The sequence below is a fragment of the Venturia canescens genome, chromosome 2, assembly GCF_019457755.1.
Source record: "Venturia canescens isolate UGA chromosome 2, ASM1945775v1, whole genome shotgun sequence".
Lineage (NCBI taxonomy): Eukaryota > Metazoa > Arthropoda > Insecta > Hymenoptera > Ichneumonidae > Venturia > Venturia canescens.
The window spans coordinates 13,197,222-13,219,931 of NC_057422.1; the positions used below are offsets into that span (position 1 = coordinate 13,197,222).

Below are 22,710 nucleotides of genomic sequence, written 5' to 3' on the forward strand. Positions count from 1 at the left end.
ATTCGAGTTTCAGTGTCTGTATTTTTTTTTTTACATTTTACACTGAACTATAAATGTGGCTTATTTACTAATGGTGCGACGAGTTAAAATGCTCTTCTAAGACTAACTTCTCTCCGGTTTGTAGCGGTGGTATTTTTCCTCCTTAACTTTTATCCGTAGAATTTGATACTTCAACTTTTAATAATTTCGTTTCCCTTCCGAAATGATCGAAATACATGGAAATTAAAAAATTGTGATCGATTATCGAAAGAGAGTATATTTTTTAGCATGATTTCGTCGTGATAATTTGCAAATAAATTGAGGATTAAAATTATGGTTTTATTTGAAAAACTATAAAATGTGGAAAAGTCTCGAACACTCACGTGTTCTTTTATGAATTAGGACTTAATGAAGGTTTTATCCGGTATTTTTCATTCTCGCAGTTGAAATCTAAGTCTCTCGTTCTAGATGAATAACCACCGGATCAAATTGACCATTTGTTTTTTTTTTTTTTTTTCATTCACCAACTTTTCTAATGAGCCAATGAAACGAGAATGACTGACAAAGTTCCATGAAAACCTGCATATTGCTTATTGCTATATCACTAATAAAAAAAGTCTCAAAGTCACGAGATTTACTTCAATTACACGACCGTTAATTTGTTCTTCTCGAAACCACAAATGTGCCGAACTTTTCATTCGACGGTCGATAAAAATTTCATTCGAGGCTTCATCACTGAGCCAATGTTCCCATGGGATCCCACGCTGGTAAGAGAATCGGATCTTGCTTGAAAACTGCCATCACTTCCGGTGACGCCAATTTCTTGTCGACTACAATCTCGAAGACAAATTCTTTGAACCAGTCGGCTGTCATGACGTAATAACCCTTTTCACCTCGATCATCGCCCCAGGAATTTTCAACACGGAACTTTGTGATTTCCCCCTGATTCTGGAAATGAATTAATGCTTTTATTATTTTCATGTTGCAACATTTTCATCAATGTGAATTTCTTACAAAGGAACAAGTTATTTTTTATAAAACTCGGATAGAAAAAATCTGTTTTAATCAATTAAAAAAAAAGATTTGTTTTGATTAATCGATTTATATTTGTCTTGTTGAAACATCTTGTCTCTACAATTCGATGACAATTGAATTATTGAATATTTATTATCGTGAAATTTTGGAGATGGTCGGTTTTTAATGAAAACGAATTGCACTGTGCGGAATTTCCTATTTTTCAACTCTGAGTATCTTACGTCTTTTGAATTTTTTTCATAGATGGATACGAAAAGGTGATTTTTAGTGGACATCACTCAAACTAAATAATTGAATTCGAACCAGCAATTAAAATCTAATGAAGATTTTGGAATGGATTCGAAGGAAGAGTGACTTACGTTGGTGGAAAATCCAGTGAAAACCATGGCATGAGTCATCATGGAATCGCCGTAAATGAGTCTGTCGGCTTTGGACAAGCCGATGAATACTTCGGTATTGAACAAGGTTTTGAAATCGTGTATTTCGAGATCTTGGAGTCCTGCCTTGGAGGCGATACGTTTGGAGACTTCGCAACCGAACCAAACGGCCTCGTTCTTCTTTATGCTTTCGGCGCATATTTGGATGAGAATTTCCGGGGATTGATTGTTGTACAACACTTTACGACCGCCAACGACATTGCCGAGGTAATCGAGCTCGTAGAGCTTTCCATAAGGATTGCTGGGCCTCGGATCCGAGACGAGGCAAATTTTTTCGTCTACGTTGTAGCATTGCTGGACATATTGTTTATAAAACTCCAATCCAGAGATCGGCCCGACCGAGCGATAGCTCTTCGATTTGTCGTAATATTCCCAAGTTATTTTTTCACTCGGTATACCCAGACAGATACCGACGATTCGAAACACGACGTTCAACTGTTCCGCTATTTTTTCCTCTATTACCTGCTCCGACGAATCTTTCTTTATTTCATCCCGAAGCTCTTTCGCGAATTCTCGCAACTTTGACTTCAATATCGCGTTCATACGGCTCGATGATTCGCTCGTCCATGCTTCTGCGAAACATGTCTTTGGCACCAAACCGTAACGATTTATCAGGTTCACCAACATGTCCCACTGTCCACCGTCGCACGTTGGATCGTTCAGTAAAAATGATACCAGCCGACCGTCCACTTCTTCACCCTTTCGTGCTGTTTTTACTATGTTGTGCAGAAAATAGTTACTCCTCTCGATCTATAAGAAGAAACAACCACGCGTTACTCTATTTTTACAACTCCATTCATTTTATTTTTCAACATTCTGTAACTTCACTCCCGAACTCATGGCTCATTTTTTCCCCTTTTATGACCCCGAATAATTTTCAATCTCTGGTGCTTTTCATCGTACAATCGTTTCACCCCTCACAAAGAGACTCCCAGCCTGAAAAACTCGTCAATTTTTCGTAACGACCATTTGAGACATTGAGTGCTAGGGAAGTTGAGTCGACGAAGAAGATATTCAAGAGTGTGGCTCAATCACGACACTGGACCCCGAATTTTCGAAACTGAAACCCTTCGACACGGTTCGAACGATGACAAATCGCGAAGAATTTCATTCGGAAATTTGTAGTGGGATCTCGACTGATCTTAAGCTCTGACGAGTGCAGAAAATTGAGAGAATTTATTTGACATCCATTCGAGATCGAATCTGATCACGAGTTTTGGATTGAAAATGAAAACTGGAAGAAAGCGTTTTCTTTACAGACCGTTTCGAATTATTTCTTTCGAGGATGATTGTTTTATCCTATTGCAATGTTTTGCAACATTGAAAATGCTGTTTACCTTATCCCAAAAGTAAAGGTAGGTCTGACTGAACTCGAATTCCTCCAAATGCCATCGTTTCATGAATGGAATTCTCATGATATTGAGACACGCGAAAATCCAACATCTGCCAGAATTTTTCTGATTCGTAATTGGTTTACCCTCCAGGTCAATTTTCTTCTCGAAAACGTAATGGGATTCTTGCATTTTTCTGCGGGAAATGCAGGCCTCGAAGGGATCCGTTTTTGTGACGACATTTTGCGCTTGAATATTTCTCTCATCGGCGTAAAATTTTTCGCGCATTTGCGCTATCGCCTCCGCAGTCAGGACGCCTACAGCTGTAAAGATAAAAATGAAATTTTAGAGATTATTTTTATATCTTATCGTCACGAAAGACAGGAGCGTTTGCAAAAATGACAGGTGGATTCGCAATTTTATTTTCCTTCCGTACAATATGAACGTCCGAAAAAAATGCGATTCGTAACCTTTATTTTTTTCATTTCTTTCATTTTCAAATAATTTCGAATTTCAAAGGAATTTTCAAACATTCATTTCTAATGAAATAAAATTAATCCAAAAAATCGATGCTCTAAGATGAGCTTGAATAACCAAAATAAAGAGTAAAATGAAATCGATGTCAGTTATCAAAATAGATTTTGAGGATACAAGCAAAACGAGAATTTCTTATGAATTTGAGAAAATTACGAAAGAGAAAACATTTGTGGCTAAAAATTTGACGCTTGCTCATCATTTTTTCGTCATCCACATTTCGACTCGAAGAACGAATGCCAGTCACGAAACGCCCTGTGGTCGTATGCACAAAATTTTCGAAGAGCTTGACTCGCAACGAAAGAAAACGTTTAATTTGACACTAGAATTCGACGAACCGTTGATTGGTCGATTGCGTAGTGAATATACAGAGCGAATCGTTTGAACGGCCAGGAGGACTCTTCGAGACGACAAAAGAAAGTAAAAAGTACGACGAAACAAAAAAATGTTGTTTGGAAGCAAGAATTTCGAAGAAAGCAATGTTTGAGTTCTAAATATGAGACAGAACAAAAGAATTTAAAAATGGCGAAACTTGGGAGCGGAATTTTTTTTCGGATAAATAATTCACGACAGGGCATCGAGTCTGTGCACTTTTGTACTCGTTGATGATCCAGGAATATTAATTGGTAAGAAAAAATAAGTTGGTTCCAATGATATCAAGGCGAGAGAGTCTGAAAGTTACGCCATTTTCGAGCTCGCGTTCCGGCATTCCGGGAAGCGGTGTGATCGGTGCACGAATATGTGAAAAGTTTAAAAATAAAAGTAATATAGAGCAGTCAACTCATTGCGACTGGCACTCGATGATTGAAAAACACCGCGAATCGATCGTATGCTTTTCGGGAAATAATAAAAATTGAATTTCACTTGTCCAAAAGGTTATTTGTGCCGAAAAGTGCTGGACAAATTAATTGAGCAAAATCACAGCAGGCTTTGATTGGAATATTTAGTCACGAAGATTTTTACAGAGCGGTTGATAAACACGAGTGTAAAACGAGATTTTTTTCTTTGTTCCCGTCCATGTATCGACGCTAGACGAAATCCGATATTACCTTTTGTGACGTTTGACTCAAGAGTCAAAATGGCTTTCACGAGCACGGAGTCAGGAGAATAAAAAATAAATAAGTGGACAGAGTAAACACGACCGGACGAAAAAAAGCGCCCAGCTGTTTGCGGCACTTTCCCTTTCGCCGCGTCTTGTGTTTTGTTTCCTGACCTATTTATATGTTCGCAAGAGCGTTTCGTTCGCAAGAGCGTATCCTGCGTCTACACTCCGCGAAGCATTCTTATTTTTTTCGAGCCCCAAACAAAAGAAGAAAGAATACTTTTCGAGTGATGTTTTTGCGCGTGGGAGGAGCCCGAATTTTACGATCCAGACACAAAGGGAGGGAGTAAAATTTTCATGAAAAATAAAGCAAGCTTTTCCATTACCGTTGACTTCACATTTTCTACATTTTTTTTATACTCAAATTCTCTTTTAACTTAAACTAAAATTTTTTGTTTATATGAACAATTGCTTTATCATTCATTCTTCCACAAACTCAATTATCTTCGTAGACACAACAAAGTCAAGAAAACAAACAAAACAGGTGAGAATAGTACTCACTTTCAGCCATTACGATTCTCTTCGATTGATGGAAACTTGTTTGTATGCCCGTATGAGAATGTACGTCTGAGCCCGGTGAGAATTACGCCTCTTTGCACTCCTTGTCTGGCAGAGAGAATGATTGCTGGCTTGCTTGCAGGCTACTCTACGGGATTCTCTTTTTCTCTCTACACTCGCGCGATACACGTCATCAGGCCAGGCGTCGGCTCGAAAATTTCACCATATCGACCTCACTTCCGTCGGCGGCGACACCGGCGTTTCCGTTTTTTCAAATGCATCCCCCTTCCGCAAATAAAGAGGCAATTGATTTTTCCAATATTTTCATTGTGTCAATATATGTTGGTTTTGGAAAGAACTCGTTATTATCTGCGTGGCTTCTCAGATATGAAATCTTCAAAATTTTTTATTGCAAATTAGAAATCATTTCGATTTTTTGTCATTTCGAATAAAAGAATGTATATTTTCAACCTGAAAACCTAGAATGTGCAATCAATTTCGAAAATGCTTTTCCATTAACAATTTGAGAAACGAATGATACAGAAAAACGAAATTTTCAAAGGACCGAAAACAATTGTAACGAAACAGAGCCTTGAGGAACAAAAATAATAAATTTTTGCTCCTAAAATACAATTTTTCGTAACATTGCATTTTCTAAGTGAACGAATTAAACTAAATTTTCACGAAAGTTAAAATCACTGTTAGAAATAGAAAAAAATTGCTGTACTTTTTGACATGTTCAGTCATAAAGATGCAGGGGATTAGAATTTAAAATATTGAGGAAAGATATTCAGTGATTGAATGTAGGAATGGAAAAAAATGGGTTTACGCGAGAAAGAATATTTATTGCTTGACCTACTGGTTCTATACAACTTAAAGTCTTACCTACAAAACTAAATCACCTAGCAGAATGAATATATACATTTAAAGAATGAGACCAAGGATATTTATTTCGTCAAGGACGAATTTTCACGTGCTCATTCTCCAAGGACGAATCGGGTAACTTTTTCAGATTAGTTCGCTTATTTTCCTTTTTTTTTTTTGTTAAAGATGTTACACATTTATCGTGTGAAAGAGTTCGATTCTTTCATTACTTTCGCACAAGCATACGTTAATGTATTTTACGTTTCTACGTTTGGGGTTGAGGACTCATCGACTTTCGATTCCAATGAGAACGGCGGTATCCTGCAGTCGAACGTGTAACCATCCTCGCGTTCCATTCTAAATGTTCCCCTGAAAAATCATTTGTTTGGAAAATTAATCAACGAACCCGTGGTTGGCATATGTTACGTAAATTTCACTAAAAAACGATTCGAACAGAAAAAAAGAATTGGAAGTGATAAAGAATCAAAGATGGTAACTCAATAATAACTTTTTCGAAATAATTTACGATTCTGTAAGCAATAATTATCTTTCCATACGGATTACTCTAGAGCAATAATGAAATATTCTATAAATATTTGAAAAATTAATAATTTCATCAACACAATTGTTCTCCTGTACGTATGCAAAAGGATTATAAAGTGATATTCTTACCACATGTGACCACTTGGAGCTTGCAAACTAACGTGGCTACTGTACTGAAAAGCTGGCAACGTTTTCGACAATACTGGCTCCTGTCCGACTACGCCGCGTCCTCGTACCGTTTCCAATGTTCCAGACAAACTGAATATTCTCCAATGACGTTCTCGCAACTGCACACTCAAATCGCCCATGTTTTCTAGTCTGATACAATAACGCCACTGTGATAAAAAAAAGTTCAATTATGAGTTACACAAAATATTAAAATTTATAAATAGCAACAAGTTCAAAAGAAATTCAGTGAAAGGTGAAATATTGGAAATATTGGCAAATGGAAATTTTCTACGAACCCAATATACCGAAGTTGTTTGACTCTCTCTGCATCCCATGTAAAACGGTATGACAGTGACCCGTACATTTTCGGTTGTTTCCTTGTGAACGTCTGAGAGTTCGAGCCAGGGATGATTCTTTTGTTGCCACGCTGTAAGCGTTTCCTGAGCTACGAATGGGGGATCCCTGTTCGGATGAAAGGCTAAAAATTTGTCAAAAAGCTCGTGTTGAACGGCAGTCTTGTCGTTTGTTGAGTAAGGCAATATATCTTCGTGAGCAACGTAATCCAAGCCTGGAATAGCGTACAAACTTCTGCTGCTTTCGTGGTTACCAAGAAACGTTACTGCCTCTGTTTGAGCTCTCTGGAAAAACAAACCAAAAATAATTCAATTCACCCAACCATTCAATGATTTTTAACCTGTTAGCGATCAACTGCTCAATTTAATAAATGAAATCTTAATAATAATTCAGTCGCAATCACTATGGTTTAATAAGTACTGTAAAAGTAAGACTGCTTTATTGGGTGGGTGAATACAGGGCAGATAGTTGAAAACAGTACTTTCATTTCTCTTAGACGCCTGAAATAAAAAAAAAATTAGACGCTATGGATTGGTCTTTAATGAAAGGCCGAAAAGTAACTGCCATTTCTTCTGGTATCGCAAATTTCTTAAAGAACATTGGAAAGCAGGGTCTTATTGACTCGACGCAGGCTAAAGCGTCTCAAGCTACAACAGAAATTAAAAATCTTGCAATACTACAACTCTTGAAAACTTATGACTTTTTTGCTGTTTGGATTAAAAGAATATGCTGCAGCTTTTATTTTTAAATAGACAGTTATGAACTTACGATGAAAGGACAATCTCTCTGATCGATCAATACTTGATAGAAAGTGTGAGTCTTTCCTTTGACTTCTTTCCCAACACTGTTGTAGTTGGATTCTTCAACACTGTGGACAAAAAAAACAATTATTCGAAAAATTGATTGAAATTCCTCAAGACTGAGAAAAAGGAATTTTGAAGTGATTTAATTATGTTCACCCTTCTTTTTTGCTCGGCGAATCTCTGTCATAAACTCTGGCGCACCAAGGGAAAAGGATAACACCACGATAGCCAAATACACGATGCAGAATCAATTGACCAGTATCGTATTTTCCTTGTAATTTTGGAGCTTCGAGTTTTCCGACTTCAGCCAATCTGCAAAAACCCGACTCAGAGCGTGAATCCCAATGAAATAGAAATAAAAATTATGTTCATAGGTTATGTTACGTTAAATTATGCAATGCGCAATTTCGAAAAAACGTACCTCACACGTTTTACACTTTGTATGCTGAAAAACTTTTTCGCTACAACGAGCATCGAGTTTCGAAATTTTGGGTTTAAAAAGCCTCGTGTTAATTCCATCTTTTATTCCGTTTATTTGAGCTTGTAATTTCCCGAAATGAGTTTTGTTTGAATGGACAGGTTAGGGATTTGAGAAGACCAATGTTTTGTTTATTTCACTGGCAGTCGACGAGGAGTCTCGTTTTTGCCTTAGCGTTTTCTTCATCCTACATCATCTCGATCAGTTTTTTATAAAACACAACGATTTGCAAGCTTAACACTGGGTTATTTACCTGATTTTTAGGCACACCGAGATCTTAATACGCGAAAAAAAAAACAAAAGAGGAAATGTGTTTCGAGTGTATCATCTCTTTCATATATCCGTTTTTATTCATATATAGAATGGGTGACACATGCGTTTTAGAACGTGTGCTGCTATCTTCATAAAACGAAAAAACGAGGAATCCAATCTACGCACCGGCTATTACGATCATTTTATTCTGCATTTGCGTGATCGTAATATCACGAGTTCACGTTGGATTTGCTAATTATTTATTACTGCTTGCTCGATAATGTTGCAATATATATTTTCTTGCTGTATTGCGATTTATAGCGAATATACCGATAATATTAGTTTCTTTTTTACCGATAATCGATATTGATCGAAAAGAAAGAAAAATGGCGCACCGTGGCGCTGGGCTAGTTTTCTTCGGAATTTAAGTGTCAGAATATCATTGCCGGTTTCAGAATCGTGACAGATATTTCTCTAATAAAATTATAAATGGTCCGAAACATAAATCAAAAGTTGAACGTTATGCTTTTCGATACTTTGAAAATTAAATGAGTCTGTGGAATATTTTATCGCGATATACAATGAAACGAAGTGAAAATGCGAATGAGGAAGAATCGGAGGATACCGAAACCGTTGACGATGACGCAACCGATAGTGAACATTCGGCAATGAATGAAAAGTTACAAATTTTTGGACTACCGATTTATAAGTTGTCGTATAAACAATTACCAAGAAAATGTATTAAATTTTCCTTCCTTCTACTCAACGGTGGAGCTTTTGTGAGTTGAAAAAAATACAAAAAAAAAAATATCACGTGCCGAATAAATTTTGTAATATTTTTGTAATATTGATTTTTCATTTTCCTTCCAATTTTCTCTCCAGCTCGCTGGTATCACAGCCACCATAATATCGATATGGATGTTGGCGGATACCAAACTCATGTCAAGGCTCGTTGGACAAAAATTGTTTGTTACAACTCTTTTATTAATAGGGTTATTTTCATCTTCTGTTGCTTTCATCGGTATACTCGCTTTTGTCAAGAGAAGAAAAAAGTTTTTGCTCATAGTGAGTTTCGTAAGAAATTTATTGAAACGTCGAATAATCTTAGAACTTATCTACAATTTATTTGTCCAAACTTGGATTTACAATGACGTCGATCATAATACAATAGAGTTGTTGCCCACATGAAATAATTTTTTTGGTTATGTTCGATAAGATTTTCCCAAGTTCGGTTATTTAAAATTTTTTCGTATTCTCAATAAGCTTTCATGAATGAAAAACAGTTTTTATCATCGGTGACTGAAAATAAAGACAATTCGATGAACTTCCGGAACTCCACGGAAAAATTTATAAACAAAAAAATGAACTTTGAAAAATGAACCACTTACTTCCGTCTTGCAGTACATAACAAGTGTCTCGATGTCGCTCGGTCTCATCTTCGTATGTGGAATCCTGAGCTTCACTTTTTTCGAGGAAATAACAAAAAGAGTACGAGACGATATGGTGAATTCGATCGGGAATTATCGATCGTTAGATTGGGTCACCGAGGCTTGGGACAATACTCACAAATACGTAAATAGTACAATAATAATTAAATAGAGCCTCTCAGCATTGATTCGTTGGGGACGGTTTTTTGTGGTGATTGGAATAGAAAGACAAATAATATTCTTTACGATGTGTCCTGCAGTTGAAGTGTTGCGGAATCAAATCGATCAGGGATTGGCACGAGTACCGAATAGCCATACCTCAAAGTTGTTGTTCGGTCTCGATCGATAAAGTAATTTTTTTCATATACTACAGCAGGCAAAACGAAAGTTACCCACAACACAATAAATTTCCGCAATTTTAGTGTTTGACTATGACCGAAGATGTCGCCTACAGAGCCGGATGTTTGAGAAGCGCTGTGTCTTTATTGAAATCCCACATTCCCACAGTTGCTCTCTTGACTCTTTTCACGGCGATAACTCTGGTAAGGAATCGCGTCACGGAAAGTAGAATTCTTACGCATTTTTGTTCACCCTGAAAAAATTGTTCAACTCTCTAATGTTCTCAGATCGCAAGTCTTTTTTTCGCCCTCGGGGTGAACAAGAGATTCAGGATGTATCGTTCGAGTGATGTTTAAAAAAGTGATGAGAAGCCAGTGAACAAAACGATACAAACAGTTCAAACGAAACCGGAGGTGTGTGGAAAATAAACATTTTGTACTCTATTGAAAATACGTTTTCAAACTTCGTCTTCATTTTTTGATTGTTGAAGAAAAACTTCTGCCGAATGTTGCTAGAAAAATATAAAAACTTTTGTTTTTTTCTACTCTCGAATATTTTACTTTCCACCCGGAAATAGTGATGGGATATAGAAATGTTGGGAAACTGTCATTGAAGTTGATGATATCGAAGATTTTCCATCCAATTACAGATATATTATATCATAGCAAACATCGGTGACTATTTACAATAAATACAGTCGATTAGATTATATAAATAAAATATATATCGTATCGTATAGTTTAGGTTTACAGCAACACGTGACAGTAAACAATTAGATCAGCGGCAAAATAGCATAATCTACCTAGGTAGTGGTCGTAGCTATAGCGTGGCTGAATTGTGCTTTTATTCGGCTTTTCAGTTTCGGTAACTTTTTCAAATTTTGCAAATACCCTCCTATTATCTGTTATTTGTTTCTTCAAAAATGATCAAATCGTTATTTTTCAAAATGTTTTTCTTTTTTTTATTATATATTTTTTTTAATTTTCTTTTTATTTCTTTTCGTGCTTCCGTAATTCGAACTAGCAAGGTTTTGAAATTCGATTGAGAAGGGTTTGAAGATCGTGATTGAATTTAGTGACTTATGATTTCGGCCACCGTGTGTTGTTGCCTCTAGGCATTTCGAATCTCAAGCCAATTCTTCCTCGCGATATCTTCAGCATAGATTTTCCTTTCTCTCTCTCTGTCTCTCTCGTCCGCACTTTCCTTAAAGTTCACATTCTAAATATTTTTCGGCCCAAACTACCGTGTTTAATCGAAGAATTATGAATTTTCTATAATCGCGCGCGACATTTTCTCTTTGTTTATCGTTCTCTCGCACTCTCTGTCACACACGTTCGCTCGCTCGCGTTCGCCCTTCGTACGCCGGTGACGAAGAACGTAAAAGTAAAGAATATTTTAAATAAAATCGTTCGCTCCGCAAGAATTTATTACACAAGAACTTCACGGAAGTTAGAAAAGAAAAAATCGTCGTAACCCACGTTCCTCGAGTCAGTTTTAGTGTTATTTTTTGTTCTTGTTATTCGTATCCTTATTTTCATAGAATTCTTATAATCCCGATTATTTTCGCAAGGATCTGAGAATAAAAAATTCGACCGACAATTGTTCTTCGTGTTACCGGAGAAGGAGGCTTGTTTCTCGGGGGGGATCTCGCCTATATATTTATATATAATATATATATATGAATATACATATACACCATACACCAGAAACTCGTGACGCGACAATCCGCACTATTTTCTCCTCTTCCCTCATTCTTTTATTTTCCCTCGATTTTTCGATCGCGATTGACGTGAAATTGCAGTATCGCCGATCGCGTTTTAATTTGACACCTTGATATTTAAAAATAGTTGATTCTTTGAACGCCGCTCCCCCCACTATCCAACGCCCGATTCCCCGCGCATGGCAAAAACGGACCCCTTATTCGTTTCCTTTTAAGGTAATGTTTTCATTTTCAATCGTACGAGTATACCGTAGCGTGGACTGTCCTTGTAGTTCCAAGCGTCATTGGGAGTTGTCAGAAGACACTGAGAGGATATTCATACACTTTTACGTTTCGACTTAATATTTCCCACGATCCGTGAATTTATTTTGTTTTTTTTTTTCTCTATCGCACGCATTCCCACACGCACTCTTTATCTCTCTCTCTCTCTCTCTCTTTTGCTCTCGCATATCCGTGTATATGGTATGCAACCCTGATTATTAACCACCTCGAGAACGCAGTCTCGACTCGATATACACGCGTGGTCCAAAAATTGTCTCGAGTCAAAAATACATGACGAAGCTTGCCTATACTATATTTATATATTTATATGTATATATGCATATGTATATATGTATATATAAATAAATAAATATATTTTCTCCGTACAGATATATTTATTCATTTATACATCATTTTATTCATTCATTTATATATTTTTGTTTGTTTTTTTTTTGTTTTTATACACTTAGTAGTTATTTATCTATCCAGACAGTTTTAATGTCGTTGTGCAACTATCTGTACGTATAACGGGATGCATTAGTCGATCTCACATTTAATCACCCTTGGCATATTTCACAACAGCCGTTCCAATTTTCCTCCCTCTCCGTTATTTGCGCACCGGACGTAAAAAAGATTTTTTGTTTCCTTTAAAATTGGAATAAATAATTGTTGAAGACTCCTGACGATGGAGGTGTATGGAAAAAAATTATCGCTGGAGAATGACGTTGAGGAACAATGCTCTGTTCGTGTGATTGTGTGTATGTGTGTGCGTTGACGGACAAAAAGGACGATTTGAAAAATCGATGGAAATTCTTTCACGCTCTCGTTATCACCGAATACGACTCTTCGCACGAATCGTCATTTCGAGGCTGCCACGACACGACGGTCTAACGGAGAAACTAAAAATTACGATCTTTTAATTAATTTTTCCGACGATTATTATTCTCTTTTTCATTTATTTATTTATTATTTTTCTCGTTTCTTTTTCTCTCCAATGGTTATTACACTTAGTGAATTTACGAAGAAATACTATTCTTCTTCCGTTTATTCCTCGTGCATTTCTTCCTTCCTTTGTAACTGACTTAGGGACTTTTTCTCTTGTTTCGTATTTTTTTCTCATTTTTCATTCTCAGCATCATCTCTCTCTCTCTCTCTCGTTCGTTTATTTCAGTATCATTGTTTTATTTTTTCCAGCAAGCACAAATATATGTATGTCTGTATAATATACACAATACGCATATAAACGTATACCGATTAATTGGATTGACCGGATGACTTTAATCGTTTTTTCTCTCGTTTCCGCGTAGAATTTTCATTTTTCCTCCCTCCCTCTCGTATATTTATATATTATTTTTAGTTTCTTCTTATTTTTTTTTCCATATAAATCACACTCGCACAGGCTTCCCATTCAGTCCTCAAACTCTTAGTCGTTTTATATTTAATAATTTAAATAATTCATCGTGGACGCATGGATACATCGAGCGTTGATAAATTCATCACACATTTCTTCCATTTTTCGCTTCTTCTTCTTCTTGGACGCTACAGGGATACGACACATTGAACGGGCATTACTTATCTCTCTCTCTCTCGTTCTCACTTTTATCGTTTCTTCATCTTCCGAGTTTCGTCTCGACTCACTTTCTCTTATCTGAAAAAAATAATTTTCTCAACTTCCCCACGCAATGTCCGAAGGCGTTGGCGAAGAAAAGAACAAAATCATTGAAATTCTTTTCCACCGCGATAAGTTCGTTCGAAATGATGTTTTTCCTGTTTTTTTTTCTTCTTCATTTTCGAATGAACAATAAATCGATGTTGTCCGGAAGAAGAGGCTTCCGGATAATTCGACAAGAACATTGCACCGATCTCACTACCGGAGGACAACAAGCACCACAATTCATTTTTAAAAATTTCTTTTCTTTTTCTCTTTTTTTACAGTCGATGCCCACGGACGATTCGCCCTCTAGCGGCCATTCAGTTCACTACTAACCTTCCTCTCTTTTATTTCCACGCTCATCCGGAATCTTTAAAATTATATATTTATATATATCTCTCTCTCACTATAACGCGATCGTTTCTCTTTCACTCGACATTCTTACTCTCTTGTTATGTTTTTTTCTTTTCCCTTACCGCGAACCATACAATCCTACCTTAATTAATCGCGAATTTATATAACAAACTGTGCGACCTTGTTCGAGGGCTCTGAATTGGCCATTCGTTGCTGAGAGTGTATCCGGCTCTCGCTCATTTCCTGTATTTGTGCTACCGCTTTTCTATCGCTGAACAATTGTAAAGGAAAAACGATTAACATGACATTCCATTACATCTGAGATATAGAACGGTGATATTTCTTTTGTTTTTTTCCCCTTCTGTTTCTGTCTATATAAATGCAGTTTACCACGAATAAATCCGGCTACACTGTATTTTATCTTATTACAGTAAAAATGTCAATGTAAAGCTAATTTATTGACTAGGTTATCTCTCTTGCTTTCGGCAGGCGCGCAGGCGAGATATCGTTAAACAAAAAAACACTCATTTCGTCTCAACGACGAATGGCCTTGGAACAGAAAAAGAAAAAATATCGTCACGAAAGAAAGACGAAACGAGGCGCGCGTGCGTCAAGCGCGCGATGCGTTCATTTCCACTGTCTTCCTTCCAACTTCATTTCCTTCGTACAATTTTTATCATCACCTGACACACTTTCACGACGATCAGTCGGCATTTTAAAAAATGTTTATTCAGCCGAAATATCGCGCACTCCATCGCATTCGACCGAGAAACGATCAGAAATATGTTTCCCTTTGCTTTCTCGATCGTTATTCTGCATAAAAGTCTTTTTCACATCACACTGACTCCTCCAGGCATGACGTCACACACGCGCGACACAGTTATCCTCGCCCCGAGTCCTTAAACTATTCCCATTACACGCCTCTCAATATATTATAACATTAGTGTTCTTTATTATTATTTTTTTTCTTTCTTCTTTTTTTTTTTCGTTTTTTTTTGGCATCTTTGAAATACACAAATAGACTTTGGTATAAAACTTTTTGATAGTGTTTTTTTTTTCGGTGTTTACGTGTATAGGTGTGGCTGCTCCTTAACGCGTGTGCGTGCGGCGCGGAGCCTTCGTAATTTCTTCGATTCGTAGTCTCATTTGTGACGAAGAAGCGCTCCCGTAACTCTGGGTCGCTGGCTGTTTATCGGCTTCACAGCGTTAAGAACGTCAGCCAATATCGCTTAGCGTCAATTCACACGCGCAGAATTTGTGTTTGTTTTGTTAAATTTGAATTTCTTAATATTTGTGTATGTGTTTGTTTGTTTGTTTATTTACTTATTTTTAGTGGTTTATGTTATGGGAGATGTTAGGGTTGACGTTTAATTGAACAGTGTCGTAAAAGTCGACCAATATTAATGTTTTGCACGATTTCACTTGCTTTTTCTTAGCTCGCAAGGTAGTGTAGGATTAATTTGTTTGGGTACGTATTTTATAAAGGTGGACGGGGCCTCTAGCAAACCTCACCGAGTCGGAAGAGGTTGCATACGACATTGGCACCTCTCCTCCTGCGTCTCTTTTTGCTCGAAGTATCCGTGCTCGTTTTCTTAACGAATCTTATGTTGTAGGGGTCCTCCGCGAGCTCAGGATATATTTGCGCGTCGTGTATGTACTCGCCCTCGTAATTAGAGGCTTGGCCGATTTTCTGGATCTCCTCCTGCTCGGCAACCATCCACTCGAGGCTCGTGGGCGTGTTCGCCTTGAGCGCTTCGGCCTCTCGGTGCCAGGCCTTCCTCACCGCGGTCGCTTTGGCGTGATGGAGCAAGCGCTGTTTCTCCTTTTCTGCGGTGGTGCCGTAACGCAGGTTGACGACGTAGCTGGCTCCGTGAATCTTGACGTCGACCGCTGAGCTGCCGCTGCCATTTTCGCTCTCGTGGAACGTCGTGTTGACCTGTCCGCTGAGCCGCTTAAGCTGGTTCTTGTCGTCGCCGGATTCCCAAGTCTTTTCCTTGACGAAGTAAAAAGCGTCCTGCTGGGCGCTGTGCACGACGAATGTGAATGGCAGGAAGTACGAACGGTTGAACACGGTGGTGAACACGTCCCGGTAGATCGGGTTCGCTGCCGGCACACTCGACACGACCGCCTGCCCGTCCGAAGTTCGCGAGACGAGAATACCCTTGCCGAACGGCGGGTCCGAGGCTGCACCCAGACGCGAAGGCATCAACTGGCTCGGGTCCATCTTCAGAGCTGACCTCGGCGGAGCCGACAACCCTACCGCGTCGCCCGAATGACGTTGCTCGATGTGGGCCAAGAATCCTGACTGGACGCCGAGGTTGTTCGTCCTTTTCTTGTGGCCGAATATCGAGGCGCCCGGACCGAGCGACGGTGGGACCAGGCTCTCCGGGAGCTCGCCCGGGAACAGCTGCGGCGCTAGGCTCTTCAGGTCGTAGCCCAAATGCGAGAGCCATGATATGTGATCTAAATTTTGGGAGGGAAAAATGAATGGCAATCGGTACTTTCGTCGGTGAAAATAGCGTCAGGTTCTTGGATGCCGAACGAGTAAAATCAGCGAGCGCATACCTTTGGGTTGGCTGTGTTTATCGGTGTGCCTAACGTCGATGGGATCGTTGCCATTAAACCTGTAGAGATGAAGATGCGTCGGCGTGGCAACTCGGTCGAGGACGTTTTCCCACAACGGCGACATCCACTGTCCGATAAGAGGATCGTAAACCTTTCCGTTCGGCATGTGGACCAGGGAGGTTACCTATTGCAGGGGAGTAAACACCAATAAGAGAAGTGCGAGGAGAAGCACGAATGGAAGTGCCGAAGAAACTCGGCAGTTTCGTCGTACCTGATCCAAAAGACCGCCGCAGAAGTCGACCGGAAGATAGAGATAAGGGTTCGAGTCGTAAACTATGTGGCCGTAAGGGGATCTCATTATTTCCCGTATGCCCTCGCCGTATTGATTGAATATCATGATTGGCGTGCCGCATTGATCCGTAGCGATGTAGTACTTGTGGCGATAAATTTGGGCGTAAATCAAATGTCCTCGATCGTCGTAAACGAGGGACATTAATTTGCCATCCCGCGGGCTGTAGATCTGGCTGACCTCGTGGGGCCTTTTGTGGTTGTTGTAAAAGAATTGAGTCACATTACCGTAATTGTCCTTTCTCGTGGCGAGACGATCGACGTGGTCGTAATAATAGCGGACATCGAAGCGTCCCTTTTTCGTCGCCCGGACGAGCAATCCCTTGGCATTGTAATTGAATCTTTCTTCCCGTGCGTTTTGAACAACGAGTCCACGATTGTCGTACTTGTAGAGACCGTCGCCGCACTTGACCATGCGATCCATCGAGTTATACTCCATGGGAATGGAGTTGCCACGATAGGTCAACGAGAGCATGTTGCCGTTCCCGTCATACCGGAAGCTCCACGGTTCTTGAGCTTCGACTCCGGTCAACTGACCGTCGGAATCCCAAGTGTAATTCTTCACGTTCGTGTACGCGTTTACTCCCACGTTTCTCGTGTCCGTTCTCGTTTGGTTGATCCGGCCTTTGGAATCGTGAGTGAATTCCATCCGGAATACTTCCAAATTGTGAATGGTCACGGTAACTTCAGTCTCGAGGAAACGTTTGTCGGTTGTTCGAGAAAATATGGCGATGCCGTCGTAAACTATGGTCCCATTAGGCTGAGGTCTCGTTACCTTGAACTGGCCAATTTGCTCGGGCGCCCCGGTCTTTGTGCTGTAAGCCATCGTGTGCGCCGGCAGCGTTTGCCCACCGATTCTTCCCTGGACGCTGGTCAAACGATAATTCGAGTCATAATCGAAAGTGAATTTGGCGTTGTTGAGGCCTGTTTTCGCCCCGAAGTCAATTCGTTCTTCGACCAGGAGGCCAGCACTGTACTGGTAGTCCCATTTGTATTCGACGTCTTTCTCAACGTGTATCACTTCCGAGGGCAAACCACTTTCGGTGTACTTGAACTCGCTCTTACCGTCGCCGTGCACTATTTCCGCGAGCTGCCCGGAAGTGTGGTAACGATAAACGATCCTAGCACCGTCACCAGGGAACACCGTTTGCAGGAGATTTCCAGCGTGACTGTAGTGCTGGAGATACGATCTGGGGCTGCCCGGTGGCGTGTAAGTCACTCGCAAAAAGCCTAACGAAGCTTGACAAGAGAAAGAATGCTTTGTGCCGGACGGCAGAATGATGTGCCTCAGACCGCCGTCCTCGTCGTACTCGAGGGAAAAGTGTCGATCGCTCGCCAAAGTAATCATGGACACCATGTTGTTGTCGTTGTAAGTGTATTTTTTGGTGCCATCTTGGCTGTTGGTGACTTCGGCCAATTGGCCTCGCATGTCGTAGCTGTACGACTCGTCGGAAGGCCCCCATTTCCAGCTTTCTATACGGTTGAAAGTGTCGTAGGTCAATGTGAGATTGTAGCCGTGCTCGTGGGGCAGCCAGTTAAGGGGCAAACCAGCAGGATCGAATGTTACGGTCAACAGAGGCATTCGGGATTTATCGTAGAACGTTTCACGACTGAAAGCCTGCTCGAACTCGACTGCGATGACCCTCGTGTCGTTGACCCAGATTTCGCGATTCAACGTTTGCTGAAGATGGCTGACGTCGCCGACGAGGTTGTACGTCGTCGTCATGGTGTTGGTCAGCTCGCCCAATGTTATCATCTGGTAACTCCACATCGGCAACATTTCTGCTTCGACGGGAAGTGCGGCCTCGAGAAGTGGGTGCTTGGTCGTGGCAGCGCTTACTATTCTACCGCCACTTGGGAGGAATACCTCGAGACTGCTGTTGCTGAAGGACGTCGCTCTCTTGATCTTGTTACCGTCTGTAATCTCCAGCGTCTTTGATCTCTCTGATTTCATCTTGAACTCGACGATTCTCTGCTTGTCGCCGCGAGACAGAGCCTCCAGAGGTGCCGAAATTTTAACCAAGAGGCTCTCGTCGTTCGACAATCCTGAGCCGAGCTTTATTCTCTCACCCGTTGGTAATGTGACGTCGGATACGCGTCCGAGGCTGTCGTAGTTGTAAATGTAGGTCTCGCCGCCTCCGGAACGACTCGTCAACAAGCCCGTAGCGCTGTCGTAATCCAACGCGATTTCGGATCTACCGCGCTCGGATAATTTCACGAGAAAACCGACTCCCGAAATCTTCAGCTCGGATTTGTGATCCTGGGTATTCTCGATCGAACTGACGACGTTACTGTAGTCCCTTAGGAATTGTATTTTGTTGCCAGCGCTGTCGGTAACGGTCGAGAGTTTACCGAGACTCATATTTTTACTGTACAAAAATGAGTAGCGAGTTTTACCCGAAGTGAGATCTTTCGTTACGGCGTGCTGGCCGAACCGGTTGAACACGTAGATCTCGTTGGTCGGTGGAAATGGAATGTGGAATTCGCCACTCTCGTCGAGAGCCGGTAGATACGGTTGGAGTGCCAGTATGTGCAAGCTGCCTTGATCAGCGACGTGGAGTACCCCGTCCGGTGAAACGGCGAGTGCTGAAATAGCCGTAAATTTGGCGTTTGAGGACAAAAGGGTTTCGGTGTCGCGACTGCTCGTGTCGTCCGAGCAAGAGCAGTCCTCCGGCTCTTTGGTGCTGGGAGTCGTTCCGTTGCAGTCACACAAGCCTCTCAAACGTTCTCTCTGCTGTCCAGCAAAGTGTGACATCTTACCGGAGGAATCGACTATCCTGATGGAATTAACGCGATGGGAATCGCTTTCGGCTATGTAGAGCTCGCCGGTCGGGCTGAAGCTCACCGCGAGCACGGAGCCCAGAACTTCGTCCGGTTTCTTTGCATTAGCGGCTTGCGTAGCATTAGTTTTAGCGGTTTCCCCGTTGTTGAGGTTGCTCGTGCAGTGCAACGGGGTGCCAGCGACAACGCGGACCTTGAGATCACTGGTGAGTTTGAGGACGAGTCGATCGTCGATGAAGTGGAGGGTGCCATCGAGGGGGCTGAGCGTGAGACCGGTTGGCCACTGGAGCTGTGCTTGGTGAGCGGAAATGGCGGCAATGCAGGGAGACGGGGACCAATGATTGCGGTGGCCATGGTGACCAACGAGAGTGTGGATTATGCCGCGAGGATCGACCGCCCGAATATTCGTTCCATCGGCAATGTACATAGTTTTGTCGGCTGCTATAGCGATGCCTTTCGGGTGGGCGAGTTTAGCCGAAATCGCGGGTCCTTCGTCTCCGCAGTGATTCTCGTCGCCGGGTATGCATCTTTCACCGCTACCGACGACCGATTCGATGTTGATGCTGGGATCGGCGACTTGATCCAGCGTCAGAGTCCGCAAGATTCTATGCTTTTCCGGATCGCTTATATACAAATGGCCATCGGCAGGTGACACGCAGAGGTAATATTGGTAAGCGACTTGGGTGGTGCTCAGTATCAAAACCGTGTATACGTTGCCCTCGGGTGTTATACGCCGCACAAGATTGAAGTCACCGACGTAGATACTACCGTCAGGGCCACTCGTCAGTGCCCCGGGAGTCAACAGTTTGGCGTCCTTCGCGAGCCCGTCGCAGTCGTGGCAAACAAGGTTCCTCTTTAATCCGGTTCCCATGGCGACCTTGACCGTCCTCGGATACTGCTTAAAGTGAAGCGTCGAACCATCGCCCTTCTGCAATATTCCCTCGTGAAAATTGTAATGATGATGTATGTCGAGACCCCAACCACCGACGTCCGAAACATCAACGTCAAAACCTTGCATCGTTGCAGTTTGCGTCTCCCATATAACCGATGGGCAAGTTGAGTGCTGATAACCAATCGATATACGCGCCTGTGCAACCCCGTAAACCTTTTGCTTGTACACGTTACGCTTGTTCCACGCGAATGTGTGAGTCAAATTCGGGTCAGCCTCGTAAGTCTTGGTGTGCAACGAACCCTCGATCTCCACATGTACGTGCACATGGGTCAACGACTTTGGAATAAATGGACCGGTCAACTGCATCCTCACTGTTGACAGATAACCCGCAGCTTGGCTACTCTGATACATCAGATGAAGGTTCGAGCCTGGAATGGCGATGCTCTCTTGGACAATCTGCAACATTAAATCCAAACGATTATTCCGTTGGGTCGTGATGCGTTGGATTCTGGCTGAAGGAAGATCGCAGTTTAGCCAAAATCAGTACAGCAACTTGCCTGACTCTCAGCGAACACGAGACTCTCTCCTGGAAGACCTCCGACCTTTTCAGGCATCCAAGTGCTCACTATGATGGGCCTCAGCATCTCGTAATCGTGCTCCAGGCAGGGCCCGTTCTCGCCGAGCAATCCCATTGATATCCCTGGGAAGCCTATTATATTTTATGCAGTAAATAATAAGAAACTGAAACATTTAACACTGACGGACGCAAACAAAGACGGCACAGTCGCCCAACCAGCGGGGAAAGCCATTTACGCTTGAGGCTGGCTAGCGATCGACACCTTTCGAGGGGAATAACGATCCATTTTTTTATGACCTTTGAAAACGGGACATTTTGGGGCAATCGATGAAAAAGGAAACGTCTCAACTTGCATTCCCGCATGGGACTCGAAGACAACGAACTAAGATTTCAATGAACTTTCGGAATCGAGTTGAATAACTCCTCGGGACCCGAAGAGTGAAACGGAACGAAAGAAAATAGTTGGCAAGGGCGGCACACGAGAGAAAATAACATACAAAAACAACAAACGTTGATTCGTTGATCCACAACTTACCGACAGCTGGACTCGGTGGCTGATTAGATTTGTAAGACTCGCCTTCTTCGCTCAAGGTCATTATTACCGGTGGCAAAACGACTATTTGATTCCACGGTACGAAAACTGTTCTCGTTAGAGGTTTAAAGGGACTGCGCTGGAATTGGAGCGTCACTGCACCGCCCCCGTTTACGAGTATGTCGAACCTGAATACAAATTGGATAATCAGCATTTTTCTCGACACTTCAACAAATAGAGAGCCTTACTTCTTCTCATTTCAACTAATTCCTGAATAATACACTGAGAATAAAAAATGGTTTATTCAATAGCAATTGATGTTATTGGAAGAGTTTTCTTGCAATGCTTTCGGAGAGAATGAATCCGCAGTTGGATCTAAAACTATTTTATTCGTTTAATCATGTTTAACCTTGCGATGACGACGAATTCGTTGTTCCAATGACTTTTTTTTCTCAGTGTACACGTAGCTTTTGAAACTCCCGTAAATAATTATTAGTATTATCAGCAACGCATCGTATCAACAGAGAATTTAGCGAATTTCTGGATTTGTGAACAGCTTCCTCGACGTTCAAGGCAAAATTTACACTACATGCGAGGCTTGAATAGCGTTTGTGAAGCCAATGGAGGATTAATGTCGCAGGAGTGGGAGAGAGAGAATTTGTGGTCCGTTTGCATCTCACGTTGGAGAACTAGAAGTTTTGGACCTAATACTCAGCTTCCCAATAGCCTGGCTCGAATGGACTAATTAGCCGGCTTCGACATCATCAGCTTTGGCTTTGATGTGGCTCCCTGTGTGGGCTTATCCTTTCTCTCTCTCTCCCTGTCTCCTGCTCTCTTAGTCTCTCTGTGTCTTCAGCGGCGTTACGGAAATTACACGTAGTGATT

The 22,710-nt window shown here is 41.3% G+C and overlaps 4 protein-coding genes across 12 annotated transcripts in view; 1 reads left to right on the top strand and 3 right to left on the bottom strand.

The window, feature by feature from the left end:
• Position 1: 1 nt before the first annotated feature.
• On the bottom strand, positions 2-5,095 carry LOC122406789 (bleomycin hydrolase). The gene is made up of 4 exons (XM_043412494.1): positions 4,920-5,095; positions 2,789-3,105; positions 1,374-2,201; positions 2-927 (listed from the first exon to the last, which is right to left on the bottom strand). The coding sequence occupies exons 1-4, from the start codon at positions 4,927-4,929 to the stop codon at positions 712-714; spliced, it is 1,371 nt and encodes a 456-aa protein (XP_043268429.1). The 5' UTR covers positions 4,930-5,095; the 3' UTR covers positions 2-711.
• Positions 5,096-5,740: 645 nt separating this feature from the next.
• POLDIP2 (DNA polymerase delta interacting protein 2) lies at positions 5,741-8,628 on the bottom strand. Of its 2 annotated transcripts, XM_043413143.1 has the most exons (7): positions 8,380-8,628; positions 8,070-8,313; positions 7,805-7,960; positions 7,614-7,713; positions 6,788-7,129; positions 6,453-6,658; positions 5,741-6,149 (listed from the first exon to the last, which is right to left on the bottom strand). In XM_043413143.1, exons 2-7 carry the CDS (start codon positions 8,165-8,167, stop codon positions 6,038-6,040), a joined length of 1,014 nt encoding a protein of 337 aa, XP_043269078.1. In that variant the 5' UTR covers positions 8,168-8,313; positions 8,380-8,628; the 3' UTR covers positions 5,741-6,037. The 2 variants fall into 2 exon arrangements, with proteins under 2 accessions (XP_043269078.1, XP_043269077.1); XM_043413142.1 differs by having other exon boundaries at positions 8,070-8,628.
• Positions 8,629-8,779: 151 nt separating this feature from the next.
• Positions 8,780-10,688, top strand: LOC122407128 (CD151 antigen-like). Its single transcript, XM_043413144.1, has 6 exons — positions 8,780-9,157; positions 9,261-9,443; positions 9,780-9,950; positions 10,066-10,155; positions 10,228-10,347; positions 10,432-10,688. Exons 1-6 carry the CDS (start codon positions 8,927-8,929, stop codon positions 10,498-10,500), a joined length of 864 nt encoding a protein of 287 aa, XP_043269079.1. The 5' UTR covers positions 8,780-8,926; the 3' UTR covers positions 10,501-10,688.
• Positions 10,689-10,775: 87 nt separating this feature from the next.
• Positions 10,776-22,710, bottom strand: part of Ten-a (tenascin accessory) — a 468,764-nt gene continuing 456,829 nt past the window's right edge. For 7 of the 8 annotated variants that reach the window (XM_043413134.1, XM_043413136.1, XM_043413137.1 and 4 more), the window contains 5 exons: positions 21,829-22,013; positions 21,274-21,425; positions 16,967-21,172; positions 16,696-16,879; positions 10,776-16,593 (listed from right to left, as the gene is read on the bottom strand). In XM_043413134.1, the coding sequence (XP_043269069.1) occupies positions 15,629-16,593; positions 16,696-16,879; positions 16,967-21,172; positions 21,274-21,425; positions 21,829-22,013 (5,692 nt within the window). In that variant the 3' untranslated portion in view covers positions 10,776-15,628. The remainder of the gene's footprint in view (positions 16,594-16,695; positions 16,880-16,966; positions 21,173-21,273; positions 21,426-21,828; positions 22,014-22,710) is intronic. The other variant, XM_043413138.1, reaches the window with a different exon arrangement.